An 18,313-nucleotide genomic window follows, 5' to 3' on the forward strand; every position below is an offset into this window, starting at 1 on the left:
GCTTGAAATATCTGTCCTCTCAGCGTTGGTTTCAAGACACTGTGAGGTTCTGGTGAGGCACCAGGGGTGGAAGGGGGAGGGTGTGACATGGTGTGCAGCTGGGCTTGGCGTCGGGGAGATTGAGCTCAGCTGTGTAAGCCAAGTTGTGGGTAAGTGGTTGCAGCTTGCGTGGTGTCCTGGACCAGATCTGCTGTCTCCACTCTGTTCTGCTCTCCTGCCTTACGTGTTCACCACTCGGCATGGAGCCTGAGTGGCTGATCCTTTCCCAGGAAGCTGTGACAGAAACTTGCCCATCACAGGCAGAGGGGGAAGAGCAGGAATGTGTACCGCAGAGGCCTAGGCTGCATCTGGAGGGTGCTGAACCAGGTAAGTACATAGATACATACAGCCTCCAGACCGAAGCTTGTATGTACAGGTGAACCAGCTCAAGTGGATAAAATGTACCACCACGTCCTCATGGCTGGAGCTGGGGAGCAGCGGGGTTAGGGGCAACGCTTGAACTCATGACTAGTTTGGTTGTGGAGTAGAGGTGAAAGTGAAGTGAATGCTGACTTCCCCGCAAATAAAGCAAACAACCGGAATGGCACTCCTGTGTTCTTCGGCATAGTCCTCATCCGTGTGGCTTCTCTGTTCAATGTCCCCTGAAGTAATTCCTGACGCTGAGGGGATATTCTAAGGGCTGAGGGAGACTAGCTGACTGGGGACAGAAAGCGGGAGAAGTGACCGAGTCACTGAGAGTGGCTTTAGGGAAGTCTCCCTTTCTCTCTAGGCTGTGGCTAACCTCAGGGGTGAGGTTGGTGAGAGCACCCTCCCTCCATGGCAAAACCTGCATGAATGTTGTGGCAAGCAGTTTTGGGCTGTTCTGTGGGTCTCTTCTACAAAAAGAGGGGAAAAATGAAGTGATTAATGGGCACGCTTCTGCTATGCTATCCCACAGGTCTGGAGTAGCAGTGAGGTGTAGAATGGTTTGGTGCAAAAGGAACACTCAAGTTTGTGAAGCAACCTTGGACTCTGAAAGCTTTAGCGGGCGTCAAAAAATGCATAATGACAGGTCTGCTGTTAATAAAGTGGTGAAAAACCCCAGGCTAAAAAAAACAACAATAAAGCAGGGTATTATCGTACTTTTGTTCTTTCTTTTTATATATTCTGTAGCATCTCTAGTTTAACTGAACGTTATGTGTAAATATGACCTTTTTCAAAGAAATTGAAATAATCTCATTTTAAAAATTAACACGCAGTCAACACAATAGATGCTTTTACTGATCTGCCTCCACAAGCTCAATGTTAATGCAAAAAGCATAGTGATACTATAGTTTAGTAAGTAGAGAGGCATAACTATCAGGAGCTATGGCTACACATTTTAATTTCATGAAATTTATTAATACAGTTTGAATGATCTTGGAATAACCCTTCTAGACTTTTCTGGTGAATGGGTTCTCCTCACCAACATAGGTTTCTTCCCCTGTCCCGCTTTCTAGGAAATGACAAGCTGTATTAAAGCTTCCCTGGCTGGCAAGAGCCTTCCCCTAGCTGAAGCAAAGGAGCATCCAAGAGTGATACGTTTATTGCGTGGCTCATGTTTCCCCCTCCAGTTTATTCCTACATCCCACGGTCAAAACTCCACGCTTCGGTCTAGTCAAGTCAAAAATCTGTTAGCTTCAGAAACTTAAGGCATGCTGGAAGAAATAGCTGTGATATCACCACAATAGTCTTCCACTGGATCTGTCGGTGCTGTGCTGACATTATTAAATTTCGGAGGATTCAGCTGGGAAGCAGAAAGCGGTGTTTTTCTTGGTTTCATGTTGCGTGGTGTAATTGGAGATTGCCTTTTCTATCTGTGACATCCATGTTTTCTGTAACATGAAAAAGTAATTTGTAAACCAAGACAACCTATGAAGGTTCCAGTAATTCAGACACCTAAACACCCAGAGCCTTTAGTTTTATTTAGCCTTTCTTCAGGCCCATGCTCATAATTCCTGAAGTGAACATGAATTATCACAGAACCGAGATTCTCCCAGTTGCTCAGGCCACTATGCACTGCTGGAGCCTGTGTCTGGGGCCAGTGATTTCGAGTGAAGGTTTCCTTTTTGGTTGGAAGGTAGGATTTTAAGGCTCTGATTGCTTGTATTGGTAAAGTTTGCTGCAGGCTATTTTAACCATTTTTGTGCTGTGTTTATTTATTTTAATGCTGTCCCTGCAGTTTGGGCTCCCTGTTCCTCTGATTAAGATGGCCCCAGTGCTATCAGTATCACAAGTTCTGTCCCCCTCTGAGATCTGTCATGTGCTGCCACATGAATTTCAGTTTCTAGCATCACGCTGACAGCATCCAGCCCTGTATCTGCTGGCATCCAGGTGTGAGGGCAGGGGGTGACGACTGGAGACATGGATTTAAAATACGTAACTTCCTTCTCTCTGTGCTAGTCCAGATGGTCTGGGTTGCAGAAGCTGAGTTGCCTCTGAGTTGCTATGATTAGACATTACAAATTAGTTGGCAGCAATATGAGCCTAAGGTCTAGCTGTGCTTCTCCCACCCCAGGGTTTTTATTTTGCCTGGTCAGGAGCTGCTCTCCCTGCTGTAATGCACGTAGAGGCACCGAGCTTTGATGCAAAGAGTAGAAATGCACGAGAAGGGGCAGCCTGTTCTACTTCATGCTACGCTGGGATTCATCATTTTTCTTATTGACCCATCTGGTTGTTTCCTCTGTGTGTTCACACTCCGAACGAGTTAAAAACTTTGCTTCAAAAACTAGAAAGCTGGAGAGATAAATTGGATGACCTCCAGGCCTAAGGAATCCCAGCAGGGGATGTGAGAAGAGGCCGCACGTGCCTGGCAGAGCCCAGAGACCGGCTTTGGCATGGGGTGGTTGCGCTGGATCCCCTGGAGCTGCCTGTGGAGGAGGTTCCAATGCAGAGGGTGGTGATGGTTACACAGGGGTTTGCCAGGCAGTCATGGGGCGGTAGTGGCAGGATGAAAGCTGTTGAGCTTTTCAAGGCTCAGGGAGGAGAGCAGGGGATCGAGGGGGGGAAAAGAACAAGAGGACAGGACAGTGGTATGGGTGGGATGAGCAATAGCAGCGTATTTCAGGTCTGTGTTTTCACGTGCCTGCTGAGTTTTGGGTCTCTGAGAGGTGGGAACGGGACAAGGGATTCGCTGCAGTGACATTCAGTGGATTGCATGCACTCCCCATGCAGTCAGTAGAACACAGTATGGCAGCGAGAGGCAGGTGGGCAGGATGAGGCTGGATCTCACAAGGGAGCCGGGAGCCGAGACAGGCACATCACAACCAGGAGGTCTACGAGGCAGCTCGCAATGTAATAGCCCTCTGCTTGGGATGAGTCAAGGGGAATATGACATGTACGGCGTCATTCAGTTTGCTGTCTCCCTTTTGATATAGCTTAGCTAGCTCAAGGCCCTGGTCTCGTCCTCACCAGTATCAATATTGTCCAGATCATCTTCCTTTCTGCCTTGCAGCATCACGTCAGCTAAACCCATGAGCTCATCTTGGCTAGTAAAGTGTCTTTAAAAAATATATGGATCATGCTGAGATTGGGTTTCCTGGGAGCTGAAATAAGGTGGTTGGCTTCATTCAACCGGTGATGGAAAGTCTACCTTTCCTAGGGCCCAGAGTGCCCAAAGTCAACAAAATGCAGTAATGCCACCACATCCAAGTGAAAAGAACCTTTCACTGTGGGGTTTTCTCCTTTGATAAACTGGACTTGGGAGACACTGAGAAGATGGTAGCCACGTGGTGTGAAGACAGCTTTGGAAGGCAAAGGTAATATTTCAAGAACAGGAGAAGGTAACAACTTCTTGAGTAGATACCTATTGTAGATACCTATTCCAAGTACCAACCACTGACTTAGAAATGGGAAGAATTCACTCATTGCTTTTCCCTGAAAAAGTCTATCTCCTGTGATTTACTTTTAAGAATTAGTGGTAGCTAAATTTCTGTGCATTAGGTATTAGAGAATGAAATTCGACTCACAGGAGGGAAAAAAAAAAAGAACTTCTGTGAAGTTCCTACCACACTTTCAGATGTTATATACAGTGCTGTTACTAGAAATGTGATGTGGTGTGAAAACGAGGGGTAAATTTATATAACGGTGGAATTATTCATACCATCTGTTCAGTCTGAAATTGCAAGATGCGTGTTGTGCATAGATGAGCATGATACAGGTCTCTGCTCTGAGTACTACTGCGTATCAGTTGGGTGTTTGGCGGGGGTTGCTTTGGTGTTGACTTCTCCAGAGGGGCTGACAGTCTTCATTTCGCTGACACAAGAGATGGCTTTTTTTTTTTTTCTTTTTTTTTTTAGCATGATACTCTTTTTCAACAAGAATACAACCTGCTACCAACCCTGGTATAAAATTGGTACATGTTCAACAGCAAATATTCTGTAACGAATGTGTGAGCCAGAGCACTGGGGTGTTATTTTGTTTTGGTTTGGTTTTGGTCAAATGTCACAACTGTAATAGATTCTTAGCATAGCACGGCTGCTTTTAGGCCAAGATCCCCCTTTAGGGAAAGTGTAGTTGTGTAATCAGAGAAGAAAAATAAAGGTGTGCTACTGCCCCTTACCTTGGCAGTCTCTGTCGGAGCTTGTAGCAAGAAGACGGCTATGCACTGACGATACCTATTTTCATGCTGTATTAGGAAAGCATTTCGGAGGCTGAAGCCTGGGGGGGAAAAATATGGAGAAATGATATATTATGTGGGAAGCTTTGTTATTTCAAAAAGTTAATTCTGCTGGCATTTGTTTTATTTTTGATTACTTTATCTTTGTGCAGCTAAGGTGCTTTTGAGTCTAGCTGAGGATCATTAAGAGAAGATTCCATTCAAAGTGGACTAAACCATAACTGAAGTTAGAGGGGAAAAAATATCAAAAATTAAAGAGAAAGGCCTCATCTTTTTTTTCTTTTAACTCAAACAGGTCTGTGTGATGGCTGCTATGTAGGGCTACACTCGGGCTGATAGAATCATAGAATCGCCTAGGTTGGAAGGGACCTTTCAGATCATCTGGTCCAACCATCAACCTAACTGACAAAAACCATCCCTAAACCATAATATGGTGGGTTTGGGCTCTCCCTGGGGCATGTGCATGACCCGGTGCCACCGGATGACTGCTGGCAGCAACATCTCACAGCACCGGGCTCTTCGGTTCCTGCCAAACTTCTGCAAAAGTTAATCGGTGACTCTGGGTGTGACAGCAGCATCTCTTGGGTCCTGCAGATGACTTTGGGCATTATGGGGCAGGTTTCCCTGCAAGGGGATGAATCAGCAGCAATGTCACATGTCTGGAGTGAAGGGGTGGCTTAAGTTTGCTACGAAGCAAGGTTGGGGGAAGGGGGGGGGGAAAGCATCTTCAGGTAGCCACAGTCCTGCGGCAGATGGCAGGCATGCTTGGGTGAGCTGGTTGTGGCAGGGAGGAGGGCACAGCAACCTGTTGTAATGCACTGGATTCACGTGTGGTTGGTTTTTTTTAGCTGGAGTTGACGTTGCTGTCAACAAAGCGAGGGTGAGCGAGGCGCAGGATTGCCTCCCTGCGAGCGGTGGCCCGCGGCGGACCCCTGCTCCTGAGCCCGCGCAGCCTGAGGGGAGCGCGAAGCTTGAGCTGCCAAGGCAAGGCAGCGCTTTTCGGAGCCCACTACAGTTGACATATCTTTTTGATGAACTTATCTAGTTCCCATCGTTTGCTCCGAATCCCTGTACTTGCTGCTGCATAATGCTTCTGGTCCAAGCATTTCCAAGCCCTCTACAGTCAGACGTCAATATGTCTCTGGAAGATAAAGTGTCCTGTAATCCTAGTTTTACAGAAAAGGAAGGTGGAGCACAGACTGGTTAAATCCCTGCAGCAAATCAGTTAGCAGCGGAAATTTGTAGCAACAGGGGGGGTACGTTTCAGAACTCATGCCTTCTGTCTGTCCGTGGTCAATGGGAAATACAACTTTACGGTTCCAAATATGAATTTTCTGGGCAATGCTCAGCATCAGGCTCTCAGTAATGTTTTCTAAAAGAAATTCTGTGGCTGTAGATATTATCAGTCTTTGATATAGCAACGCATCAGTGGGTCTGGCTCCTTCAGTCTTAAGGTAAAGCATTATTAGGGGAGCAATAATAAGTAATTGCAAAGATTAAATCCAGAGCAGAATGTTAAAAGGAAAGCGATTTCCTAATCAGAAAGTATGTTGCTGCTTATGATCTTCATAGATGGGTTCCTACTATTACAGTTACACGGTAAGTTACATCTCTTGTACAAGGTCCTGGCATTTACAGGTAGTTCTGCTTTTAGAGTAGCATATAATAATATAATGTAGACTATATATATATTATATAGCATAATATTGTGTTATGAGCACACCATTATATCTCTTATCCCTTCCCTGATAGGTAGCAGGCTAGAAGTATCCTGCTTAATTATCAGCCTCCTGCCTGCTGCCAAAGGAGTATTTCTATGATTTTGCTATTTTTTTTTTCTAGTCCTTGTTTTGTGGTATGTAATGGAGACTGCCAGAGCTAGAGCTGTGATAAAGCTGGTAGGAAAATATGGGGGAGAAGTCAGGCAATGAGGTCCAAAGTGCAGGGAAGGGCCATAACCAGTGGCCAGAGCCAGGGCTGGGATGCAGCAGGTAACTTTGCCTTTTCCTCTGGTTGCGGCTGGATCACGGATCACAGGGATAGAAGGACCCTGGTTAGAAATCTCTGAATGTAGGAAATGCAGGCTTGGCCAAAAACGCAACAAATCTTATTCCCATCTCTATGATGGCTTTTGTGCCCGATCTTGTATGGGCAAACCACCCTCTCCAGCTCCCAGAAGTTGTTGACCTTGCATCTAGACTGGGCTTAGGCAGGAACGTGGGGCTGCCCTCCCCCCGACCCTGCGGGGCGAGAGGTGTCTGCCTGTTTGGTTGGGAGGGAGACACGTTGGGCAGACAGACAGTGCCTGGAGCAAGTTTAAAAAAAGGTTATTCTTGTCTGTGTTCATCCCCTTATCTTCAGTCATTTGCCTTTTATTGCCTACCTTTAATTCCTGTCAGCATTGATGCTGAACGCTAACTGCTCTGGGTGAATGTATTTCAGAGTTATCATAAAATTTATGGGCTCTAGGTTTATTTCCCATATCTATTGATTTCCTACAGAGCACTCTAGCTTCCTGAGCTTCTCCTCATAGTCTTTAGGATTAGGATGGCCAACAGGCCATTTTTCTTGTATCTCTTTGATATAGGAGGCTCCTGGGTTCTGGGCAGCGTGAGACTGAGGTGTGTAAGGCCCTGAATGAACGTCTCAGACCAAGGGAAGGCCTGATTTTTTCATGCCTGCTCCCTGACCCAAGCTCTGATTTGATGATTCCAGGGACGTTGTTTTGGCAGGGTAAGGCTGGTCACTCTCTGTGGAGGTCAGTCCTCCTCTCCTCCTCCCCCAAGGATGCAGCAGCAGATGTTTTTGGGGCAGTTTCCCCTGGCGATGCATTTGTATGTCCGTGAACAAGGAAGCATTGACATATGGGGGTGGTTTCCATCCTCACAATAGCTGGTGGGGGGGTGAGTAGGAGCAGCAGCAGGAGGTACATCTCTCCATCGTCCTTGGGGATTGCTGCTGCGCAGGTGTGGGGACACCCAGGAGTGGAGTGCGCTGGGCTGCCGGGCAGTGGGACAACTGAAAAAGTGCTGCACAAACTACTACAGAGTTGAAAATGTACCTGGGAAAGAGGCCTGGGGTTTGGCAGAGTGTGTTAGGACGGTTAGGGCAAGGAAATACTTGGTTCGTGAGAAATAAGCCACTGGAGTCTTGATACCTCCTTGGGGGCGAATGGATAATATGACAGTCGCTGCTGTGTACGGGAAAGTCACTGTTAGAGGCAGGGGACATGGAGTGTCATGTCTGTGTTAGCAGGTGATGCCTCGCAGTAAGAGCAGAGCTGTGAAGCCAAACGGTGCCCAGGCACCGGCGCTTCCACTCCAGGCGTCTGGGGGTGGTTTGTGGGCAAACAGCGTCTGTATCCTTACGCTGCCACGTACGCAGTGCATTGAGGCGGTGTTTATGAAGACGTTGAAATGCACGTGGGCACGTACCTGTAACGTGGATGGGGTCAATGTTTCTCAGTGTCAGCCTGTCTAGCGGGATGGGCTGGTCTAGGACTGTGCAGAACCCACCCTCTCTTACGAAGGACTGCAGCTCAGGAGCGAGGGAAGGACAGACAGGGATTAAGCCAGTGTCTGAGCCCCCGTATTTCTGGGAATAGACAATGAAGTTGGTTAGCTGGTTGTCTGCTATCTGCTCATGAAGTATAGGCACTAAACAGCCTAAATTACATGTTTTCTTTTATCAATCAGACAGCATATTTGCCTGAGGAACCTCAGAAAAACTCATTGGTACCTGGAGTTCTCCTGCAAGGTCACATCTTGTACTAAAAAAACACAGTAGAAACACAATACAAGTCCACTGGCAGAAAACATTCAGTTTAAGGTGTTCAAAGGTCTTTCCCCTCGCCTCTTTCACGCTGCCCCTCCCCCCTTCTTTTAATAGCAGGACTTTTTCTCCGTTCCTTGGAGGTGCGTTTCCCCATCTCCCCTCACGTACATGCAGAGCACAATTGCTGGGCCTCTAGACGAGTTGCAGACCTTCACAGAAAGTTCATCAACTCATGCACATGGGGCAACCCTCAAAGAACCTTGCCTAAGGGCACCAGGTCCCCTTCAATCTCTGCTCCCTTCATCCCCCCCATTGCGAAGGGATGGTGCTGCTGGTCTAGAATCTCTCACTGCATGCCTTCTCTATCTCCTCCAAAAGCAGAACACCTGCTTCTTTAGAAAAAAGCCAATAAGTCTTTAAATCAGACAGGAACTTCTTGATATTTAGCAGAGGTCCACTTAGCCTTAATTTAGATCGGCTTTATAAACTTAATTAGCTAGATGCACTCCTACACTGAAGCTTTAGGAATTTCAGGTCATCTAGTGCCTTTTTTAGGTGGCTAAATACAGAGATTTATCAGCTATAGAACTATCTAGCATCTTTCATCAATAATAACTTTCTTAAGAGGAGTCATAATCTCCAGTTTAAACTAGGAGAAAACAAGACAAAGAGAGGCCACGTGCAACAGGCTGCGTTAGAACTGAGAATGAATCCAGCTTTCCATCTATTTTAGCATTTCCCTGTTTGGCTTTGTTTGTTTGTTTTGGTGGGGTTTTTTTTCCCCCTTTTTTACTTCTTTCCAACAGTTCTGGTATCTCTGGGATAAAAATTTCTTAGGTTGCTGGACTGAGTCATGAGGGGAGCATTAGAAAACTTCTTACATTCTTGAAACTTTTCTGATGTTTAGGACTCCTGCACATCAAAACAACACCAGGAAAATACTAAGTTAATATAATAACATTAATTCTGCCTGTCCTAGTGTTCTTTTAACATACTGAGCCTACAAACAGGGTTTTGAATCAGTGTTACGGTTTGCTATTAGCATAAGAAAGTACCACCCGTCCTTCATGCTGATTAGTCATGTATTTTTATCGTCAGATCAATCTTCCAAAGTACATTCAAAATATTTACTAAGGTAAAAAACATAATAACCACAACCATGTATATCTCTTATCTATTATTACCTTTTTGTTACGTTTGATTTTGGTAATTAATAAGAAATCATCGAATAGGAAGAGGTAGACATCAAGGAGTCTTGTGCTTTCTGAGGAGGAAAACAAAAAAGTCAACTTGGTGTGATTATTTTAAGGAATTGCTGCCTCTAAGATGAGGCACATCTATGAATCACTGCATCTCACAAAATGCTTTTAACAAAGAAGCATCGTTTCCAACATTTTACAGAATTACTCATCCCCTAGCCTGCACTTTCAAATGCAGCACTTAAAAAATTGTATGTCTCTTGATGATTTTGCCTACTAATACTAGTACTTTGTAGCAGCTGCCTCATTATGAAAAAACAACTGCTTGCCTGCCAGGAGAGGTCACCTGGATCATCTATGAAGACAACAATCAGCTAGCTATAAATTAGAAAATCCTACCTGGTAAAAGTGAACCTGCTGAAAATGGCGGAGATAAAGAAATAGGGAGGTGCCACCTTTTCCTGGGGTGGCATAACACTTTTAATAGTCTGCTGCCCTCTTCACAGGCTTTTGCAGTGATGAAATGTCAATTGATAGCATCACAAAAACCTTCCAAAAACTATGCAGAACGGTGTTGGCTTATCTTTTCTTCCTAGCTCAGAGGTCATGAGGATGTGAAGAATGTAACAACAAATGTCTGTGAGAGTGCTTCAAAGTCTTTCACGTTGATCTCCAAGCCATGTTGAAAACTCAGGTATTATTATAATAAATAATAGGAAGAAATTTAACAAAAGCAAGAGTAATTTTTTAAGCAACTTACTGCAGGAAAACTGGACTCTCTACTGGATTTGCAGAGTTTGCTCCTTTGACCTCTTCCTTGTTTATGGCACTTTCTATCCCTTTCTGTGAATCTTTCTTTCATTTCCCTTTTTTTTTCGTCCCAATTTGCACTTCCAGAATCACTTCCTTTCTCTGCTGCAGGCTTTATCCTATATAATCTGTCCTCTGGCTACTCTACCAATAGGGCATCTCTGGGCATGAAAAGTAGGCATGAAATGCCGAGCTACTCTTCACAGCAACAGGGGCTGGTCAGAGCTGTTGCTTCCAGGCAGTCTTGCAGGATCCTAAAATACTTTCTTGGGTGTTTAGTTCTGCAAGGTTTGGCTTGAAAGCTTTTCATTTAATTAACGTTGCACAAAGCAACATGAGTAACTACTGAAAATTAAAATTCTAACTAGGTCATGGATCAGCGAGCTGCATGGCGAATAAAGAAACTACCATGGGGACCATTTTATGTGTCAGTGGAGATTCAGAAGACTACAAACAAGCAAGTTAACATGTATTAGACATCTTTATAAAAACTACCCTTCTGTAAGTTTCTATGAAGTCAAAAACTTGCTAGAGGGTTCTCCACAGCATCTCTTGTACAGCAGTAGGCTTTTGTGGGCGCTATACAGGAAAGAATTATTTGTTGTAAACTGTGTCTGCTGCTGTGGACAAACTTTTTCTTTGATTTACGCTGCGTTCACAGCCTCATTGAATGGCATCAGTTGGAAGGAACCCCTGGAGGTCTCTGGTCCAACCCACGGCTCCAAGCAGGCCAAGCCGGAGCAGGTTGTTCAGTCAAGTTTCGAGTATGTCTGAGAAAGGAGACTCTGCATCCTCCCTGGTCCCTTGAACCAATATTTGACCACCCTAATTGTTAACAAGTTTTTCCAAATCTAATGGGGGAATACCCCATGCTGCAACTTGCATTATTATGTCTCATCCGTTAGCTCCATCTGCCTTAAACCAGCCATTAGGCAGTTGAAGACAACAATAATGTCTTCTCCCCTTCCTCTTCCTACATCTGAACACACTTTGCTCAGCTGCTCCTATTCTCAATTACAGGATTATCAAAAAAACATGCAATTGTGGTCTCTGTGACCTCAGTGTCATTCAAACAAGAACAGTTCACCTTAACACCAAACTTGTGAGAGTCTGGTCAGAGTTGTGACTTTAGGACATACTTCTTTCTGTTGTGCAGTGTTATATTTGACTTGTGATTTCATTTTTGTCTTGAAAGATATTTCATGCAGACAAGTGGCCAAATGCCAGGCACTTTTGTGTTGCAGATTGCAGGCTGTCGTGCTGGGTAAGAGTTATGCTCATACCTCCTTCTCCGTTTTCTAATTATGTATTGCAGAAAGAAATGTGGCCGCCCGATGGCCACCCTTACACTCCTCATTTGGGGCTGACGTCTCATCAAGAGAGCAATGAATGCAGAGGGAAGCAGTGGCAGGAGAGGACTCAGTGGCTTGCTTTCTTCTCTGCCCGCCACCCCCTAAACATCAGGAGCAACCTTTTCTTCTGCTCACCCTGGTGTTGTGCCGCCTCCTCTGCTACTATAATTGTCCTCTGCTGCTATAATTCTCTTCATGTGGGAAGAAAAGCGAAAAAACCTGAAAAATGGATGATGTCCCTTTTGCTGCTCCCTTTATAACAGTAAGAATGGTGGTGGGAGACAGAAAGTGTTAGGTCCTTACTCTCTTTGCCTCTGCTCCTGAGGAGGCGGTGAAGAAAATGGAAGGCAGGAGCTGTGTTCATTTCTGCCAAGCTGCTGCTACAGCCTTGCAGCCACCGTGGCAGGCAGCTTCCAGCATCCTTTCAGATGCTGGTCTTCTCCAGGCACAAAAAGCGATCAAACGGCACAGAAAGCGATCAAACCGCCCAGGCTCTGCTTCCTCCTTGGGCAAGGAGGGAATCCTCCTCTCCTGCACAGGCAGAGATTCGGCAGCAGCTCCCCAGCGAGCAACCCGTGCCCTGCTACGAAATGGTGCCCGTGTGTCTGGAGACGTGAGTCCCTGCTCTGCCCAGGTGACAGGCAGCTGCGAGCAGCGCTGTGGAAATCAACGTGCTCGCGTGGGACCACTGGGCTACCCGTGGAGTTAGTGGCATGTGGTGCGAGGGCTCTGTTTGTAAAAGGGAAGCCACCCAGCAGGGGAACACCTTCCTGTTCCAAGACATCCATCAGAACAGCGGTCTTAGCGGAGATGGAGTATGAAATTAAAAAGAGGAAAAACCTCTGGACTTTTCAGTAGTTTTCAATGAAGCACATAGCTGACATAGTGCCAGGGAGGTGAGGTAGGTTGACATAATTCCCCTGGGCATGTGGGGCACCTTGTGTGGGACAGCCTAAACTTCCTGTTTTCCTATCGCCAATTTCTTGAACGTGACAGTAAAATGCTCCCTTTGAGTGGCAGGTGTTGGCCAGACAAGCTGATTTCTTCAGCGCCTGGCAGGCTGCGTATCCAGATGTGACAAGGAACAATCTTGCAGATTACTCATCCGTTTTGCCACTCTGGCTGTTTTCTCAGTCTCGCTCTGACAAACTGTACATTTGCTTTTTCTTTCCCGCACCTGCCCAAATACTGTTGCAGAGGTTCATTCCAGACCTGCCGTAACGAAACATGATTCTGTTAGCTACCTCCTGTTGCCAGGACATTTAGGGACGTTACCTGCGAGCGTTAGCCTCCCTTCATGAAGGAGAAGTCTGTTCGCTGAAGACAAAATGTTTTCACTGCTGTTTTCTCTTAAGCTTTGCTTCAAATACTTGACCCAAAAAAGAGAGAGAGAGAGAGAAAGAATGGGGAATTTTGCACATCTGATGATGAACTGGGAGGCAACCAGCAGTTAAAGAAACTGAGCACACGTGTGCTCTTAACTCAGGCTAAATACATCACGCAGCTAATAACCGAGCACGGCTGTGTTTCTTCAGCACTGCTGTTGCTTAAATGCGTTTACGCTTTTGAAATGTTAAGCTGGGTTTTTCTTTTCCGGAGTGAGTTTAATGGTTTTTGCAGCTCTGCCTGTGAACAGACATAATCCTCGAGGTGAGACCCACTTGATGATATTAGCATAAAGCTGCTTAAGTCTGTCTGTCTGGGTAAGGGGGTAACCACAGCAGAAAGGTGCCCATGTTCCCAGGTATGCTGCGTAATTTTTTGTAGTGCTATTTAAATGTAAATAGAAATTTATTCGGGTCAGCTTGAGGAGAGAGGGGCAAGTAATTTCTACTTTGTACCTTATAAAAAGGTAGCAATACTTACATCTATCCCATTTCATTCTGCCCCCTAAAAGCAAACACTGGGGAGTCCTCCTGGATCATACGATCGTGCCTCCTGGATCATACGATCGTGCTCTCTTGGATGCCAGCTGAGAGCAGCCCATGCTGCCATCCAAGGCGTCGTGCACAGCCTGCGTGTTCAGCTACAGTGTCTGCAGTGCTCGGGCTGCAGCAGCTCCTCCTAGAGCAGAGCCCCCCCCAGTAACTAGAACGTAGACAGCCAGCCAACTTCAGACCACGCTATAAAGATGGATAGGAAACTAAACCTTCCTCAAGGGAAAATGCCCTTTAAAAAAAAAACCGCTTACCTCTGGGACAAAGAATCTCTTGTCACGATCCCAGACCTGAGGCCAAATTATGACCTCTTGCAGCTGTCTGAACTTCTGAAAGTTGTCCAACCACTTGACTTTACCTTCCAGATCCCCTAAGATATGTGAAACATCAGTTACTGCCAAGGCTGGCAAAAACAGTCCTGTTTCTAGATGATGAATACTGATTTTCTCCAGTGGAAGCCAAAGCGCTTCACATGTGAAACCCCGGATGAAATCTTGGCTTCATTGTAAATAATGCCTACGCTCTTCTTAGATCAGCAGAGCCAGAATTTCAAACCATGCATTCAAACATACTTAAATTCACTGCTAAATGAAAAGGCTGTGTTTACTAATCTGACTGGGGAACAGGGGGAATCATATAAAACTCAATTAAACTGCAATCTTAAACATTTCTTTAAAAAAAATCCTGCCTTTTAAAATTGTCTAGTCTAGTGAAAAAGAAACAATTGTCATTATATACAGCCTGATCAAAAGTCTGTTGAAATTAATGAGAAGTAATTTTGGGGAAGTGGTGCCAGAAGTGACTGAAGTGTTTAAGTGGGATGAGGGAGCCTCAGAATGTGAAAAATGGGATCTAAGTCTTTGCTGATTCAGGGCCATTGTGGGGAAAACTTTAATGGACCTGCAACTCAGATTCCAAGTTTTTATCTTGAGTGATATTGCAAATAATGGTTTCGGACACACACACGCATATACACCAGAAGGAGAATGCTGGGACTGCATCTGTTCCTTATGTCACTGGTTCACTGACCAAAAAATGAAGGCAGATCTTTGTCAGGTGTCTGTGAATAAAGAGGGGTCACGGCTCTATCTTTGGTTTCCTTGGCTCAGAGGTATCTAAACTCTGGAAGGACCAGTAATATCCCCTGTATATCCCATTGTCTTTTGGGGCCATACCTAAAACTGCTGCCCTCCCAGCAGAAGTCCCCATACTAGCGACAAAACCATCTTATTTTCCTATGGGACCCCTTCTGTGCCGAAAAGTGTGTTCCTTGCATGGCCATTAGGCTAGACTCCTCATAAGACTTGGCAAGAAGAGAAAGAACCCGAGTCTCTCTTTTAAGTGGTAATTCCATCATTGGAGTATTTACCCAAGAAGAAGGAGCCTTAGGTTTATCTGTCTCTAGAAGGCATTAACTGTCTCTCTGTCTCGTCTCCCAAGAAGATGTTTGAGCTCTCAGCCTCCAGGAGGGGGAGAAGGATGGTGGCAGAGAGGAAGCCACCACGCTGGGTGTCTCAGGGCCCTGGTGTGCTGCTGGTGAAGATGAAGTGCTGGCTAACACCTCTCCCTGCCAAGATTGGCAGAATAAGTGTTTTGCTGATGCTCTGTCTTGTCTTTGATTTCAGTGAGGGCTGCGTGAGGCCTTTGGGGAATAAAACTATCTGCTGCTGTACTACATGACCATAAGACACTTAGAGACGCATTTATAGGTTCCTGAACAAGACTGAAATAATAAATCATTTAGAATTAATAAATTATTTACTTAAAACAAAATGCAGGGGAAAAAAAAATTCCTGGACCGACCTCTTTTTTTTTCCACAATAGCTAGAGAAAATCTGTAGCTGAGATAACTCTTCAGCTGCTTTACATGCTAGGACCCTGTCATTTAGTAAAAGGTCACTGACATAATATTCCCCTTGTGAGTGCAATTTTATCCTATTAAGGATTAGCCCCAACAAATCCTCCCTAGACACAAATCCAACTCAAAGACTTCTTTGTTTGAAGATATTTCTTGATTTGTTCCAATTTGTGATCTGCTCTTAATTGTTTGCATGTCACTGCAGAGGATTCTGAGCAAATACAAGTGACTCACTGATTTGGGAGTCCCGTGACCTTGCTCAGAGAGGCTTTGACAGCACCAGGGTGGCACCAATCATTTCCTACAGAATGAGGAAGGGCTGAGGATTGTAAGAGAGGCATGCACATCCTCATTGCATCTCTGCAGGGAGACCGGACCCATTCACGCTCAAAGGACATGCACAAAACGGCCGCATAACTTGCTAATTGCTAATCGCACACTTGACTTTTAACCTTAGCTACTTACGTATGGACTTTTCCACCTTCTCTTTAAGTGACCAGATAAAGCCTTTCTCTGTTTCATCAGCGCTCCGCTTCCAGATGTTGTTAAGGAGGAGAGGATAACGTGTCAGTCGATGCAAAGGAGCCACCAGCAGCTCCGGCAGATGCAGCCTCTTGCACCGTTCGTTTTGTTCACACCACTGCTGAGGACAAGGACAAACTGCTTTAGGCCTCGGCTTCCTCTCTGCAAATCTTCCAGGCAAACAGTTTTCTGCATCGTCAAATGACTGTAGTTAAAGATGGGACTAATTGAAGGTGAACTTCTCACACGGTGAGAGCAAGGCCAGCGTAAAGGCTCTCTACAGGTGAAATCGCATCACTCCTCCGGATTCACTTTCTGCATTGCTGCTTCCCATTTTGGACGCTGTGGCCGTGCTAGCAGATCAAGGAGTGGTCTTATTTACCTGCCATTTTATTTTCATCAGGAAAACCTCAGTTATGTTTGAGGGCCACCTTACGTTTTAGGGTCACCTGCTACTTCCCTCTGGGGACCTTTTTCCCAGTCATGAGCGCTATGAAATCCTTGTCAGGGAGCAAGCGACGTCAAACTCCCAGGTCCTAAAAGCTGCAAAGTTTGGCTGCTACAAAGAGGTGTCCTCCCTGTTTTGGGCTCCCTGTGGTAAAAAAGCCCGCTTCTTCAGGTTTCTCTTTCTAAGCCTGTACTGTTGAAGGCCAGTCTTAAGTATTTGCAGGACACTCTGGTCTGCTAACGATAAGTCAGAAAGAGCAGAGCCCTCTTCCCGGGCTGCTCCGGCTGGAGTTGTCGCTTCAGGCAGTTATGGTGTTGGCAAAGATGGAGCCTGCCCTAGTGCTGTAGCTTTTCAAAGACATCATTGATTGATAGCTCTTTCCAGCCTTAGAGGGAGGTAAACACTCACTTACTGGTAGTGTTTAGATACCTGTCAGAGGAGCTGAAACGCTGCCATTGCAGAGGGGTTGCTTGCTGTTCTACCCAGGACGTTGCTTCCTCCCTGCGGGCACATGGGTCAGCAAATACCCGTGAGGAGGAAGGCAGCCCGGCTTTCTCACCAGGGCTCAGCTAAAACCCACCCCGCTCTCTCATCGCGGGCTCCCAAGACACATGAAAGCGGTGACATCCTCCTGGATTTTATTCCCCTTGTTTTGGCTTGTATCATATGTCCCTTTCCTTAAGCAGAAGGAAGCCATCGTACGCTTCTCCAGTTTCGAGGTTTGCGTACGTCGCAGCTGATGTGGCACAGCACGAGGGCTGGGGGCTGTTTCGTCCCCAGGGAATGTGCGCCCTGTCATCTGCTAAAGCATACAATACCCTATGTACTGTGGTCCCACCCAACATCTAAACCAAGCTGATAAGCAGGACATGTATCCAATTAAAATACTTGAGAGAGATTTTACAATGTGGCTTGATTTTTGTTTCTTTTTTTTTTTTTCTTTCTGTAACCATTTCACTTTGTTAAAGTGGAGATCACCAAATCAAGGGATTATGTGCAAAACATCTGGATGATAGAGGCTGGCAGTCCGTGTTTTCCGCCTGCAAAAATGCAGCCAGTTGTTCCCTTTTGACTTCCCCCTCTTGCCTGTTCTAAATTACAAGTAGGGACTTCCACACGTACACTCAGAAGGGTGACTTCGTATCTATGGTACCCTCTGCAGTTCAAAAAAATCCGTGTAAATGCTATCTACAGAGTTTTGCTTCCAATGAATTTTCCTAGTCTGCTGTTAAAAACCTGTCATAAGGCTGGAAGGCTGAAGACAATGACAACAACAACAACAAAGCCATCACTTTACTTTCAGGTAGATGCCAAAATCTTCTCTCTGTCTCAGGTTTTCCAAGTAGAAGACAGCGGAGGTATAATTAAGGCAATAAATCTGATGCGTCTGGCAGAGGTCACCCTGGAAAAACTGCAGAAAAGACTTAGAAACTTATCCAGAAATTAAAAAATGTCATGACAAAGGGAGGGACATCGCCTTTGTTTTTTTAATGTGCATTTTACCTGAGATTTCCTCAGACCTTGGAAAACAGAGGAAGAGGGAAAGGGGGAGTTTAAAAAGTAAAGAGCAAGTTAAAAAGTAGTAAAAGTGGTAAAGTCATAAAAAAACCGGGACAGCACTCAAGCAATGCAGGGGAGCACAATTCTAACGGCTCTGCAGAGGTGTGAAGCATTCTTAGACTTTGGTATCATTAGACATAAAGTACGTGAAGTTCACATAGAAGCTGAAGGAAACCACTGTCTATGCAACAGCTTTACATGGCCTCGTATAGCACGT

At 45.5% G+C, this 18,313-nt stretch overlaps 1 protein-coding gene across 1 annotated transcript in view; it reads right to left on the minus strand.

Annotated features, from left to right (window-relative positions):
• Positions 1 to 1,745: 1,745 nt before the first annotated feature.
• Positions 1,746 to 18,313, minus strand: part of PLEKHG7 (pleckstrin homology and RhoGEF domain containing G7) — a 34,133-nt gene continuing 17,565 nt past the window's right edge. The window contains exons 8-15 of the mRNA XM_054199477.1: positions 17,834 to 17,947; positions 16,032 to 16,206; positions 13,963 to 14,078; positions 13,047 to 13,140; positions 9,595 to 9,674; positions 8,071 to 8,230; positions 4,580 to 4,677; positions 1,746 to 1,853 (exon numbers count right to left, since the gene is read on the minus strand). Of these exons, the coding sequence (XP_054055452.1) occupies positions 1,746 to 1,853; positions 4,580 to 4,677; positions 8,071 to 8,230; positions 9,595 to 9,674; positions 13,047 to 13,140; positions 13,963 to 14,078; positions 16,032 to 16,206; positions 17,834 to 17,947 (945 nt within the window). The remainder of the gene's footprint in view (positions 1,854 to 4,579; positions 4,678 to 8,070; positions 8,231 to 9,594; positions 9,675 to 13,046; positions 13,141 to 13,962; positions 14,079 to 16,031; positions 16,207 to 17,833; positions 17,948 to 18,313) is intronic.

This window comes from Rissa tridactyla, chromosome 1 (genome assembly GCF_028500815.1).
Source record: "Rissa tridactyla isolate bRisTri1 chromosome 1, bRisTri1.patW.cur.20221130, whole genome shotgun sequence".
In the NCBI taxonomy this organism is placed as follows: Eukaryota; Metazoa; Chordata; class Aves; order Charadriiformes; family Laridae; genus Rissa; species Rissa tridactyla.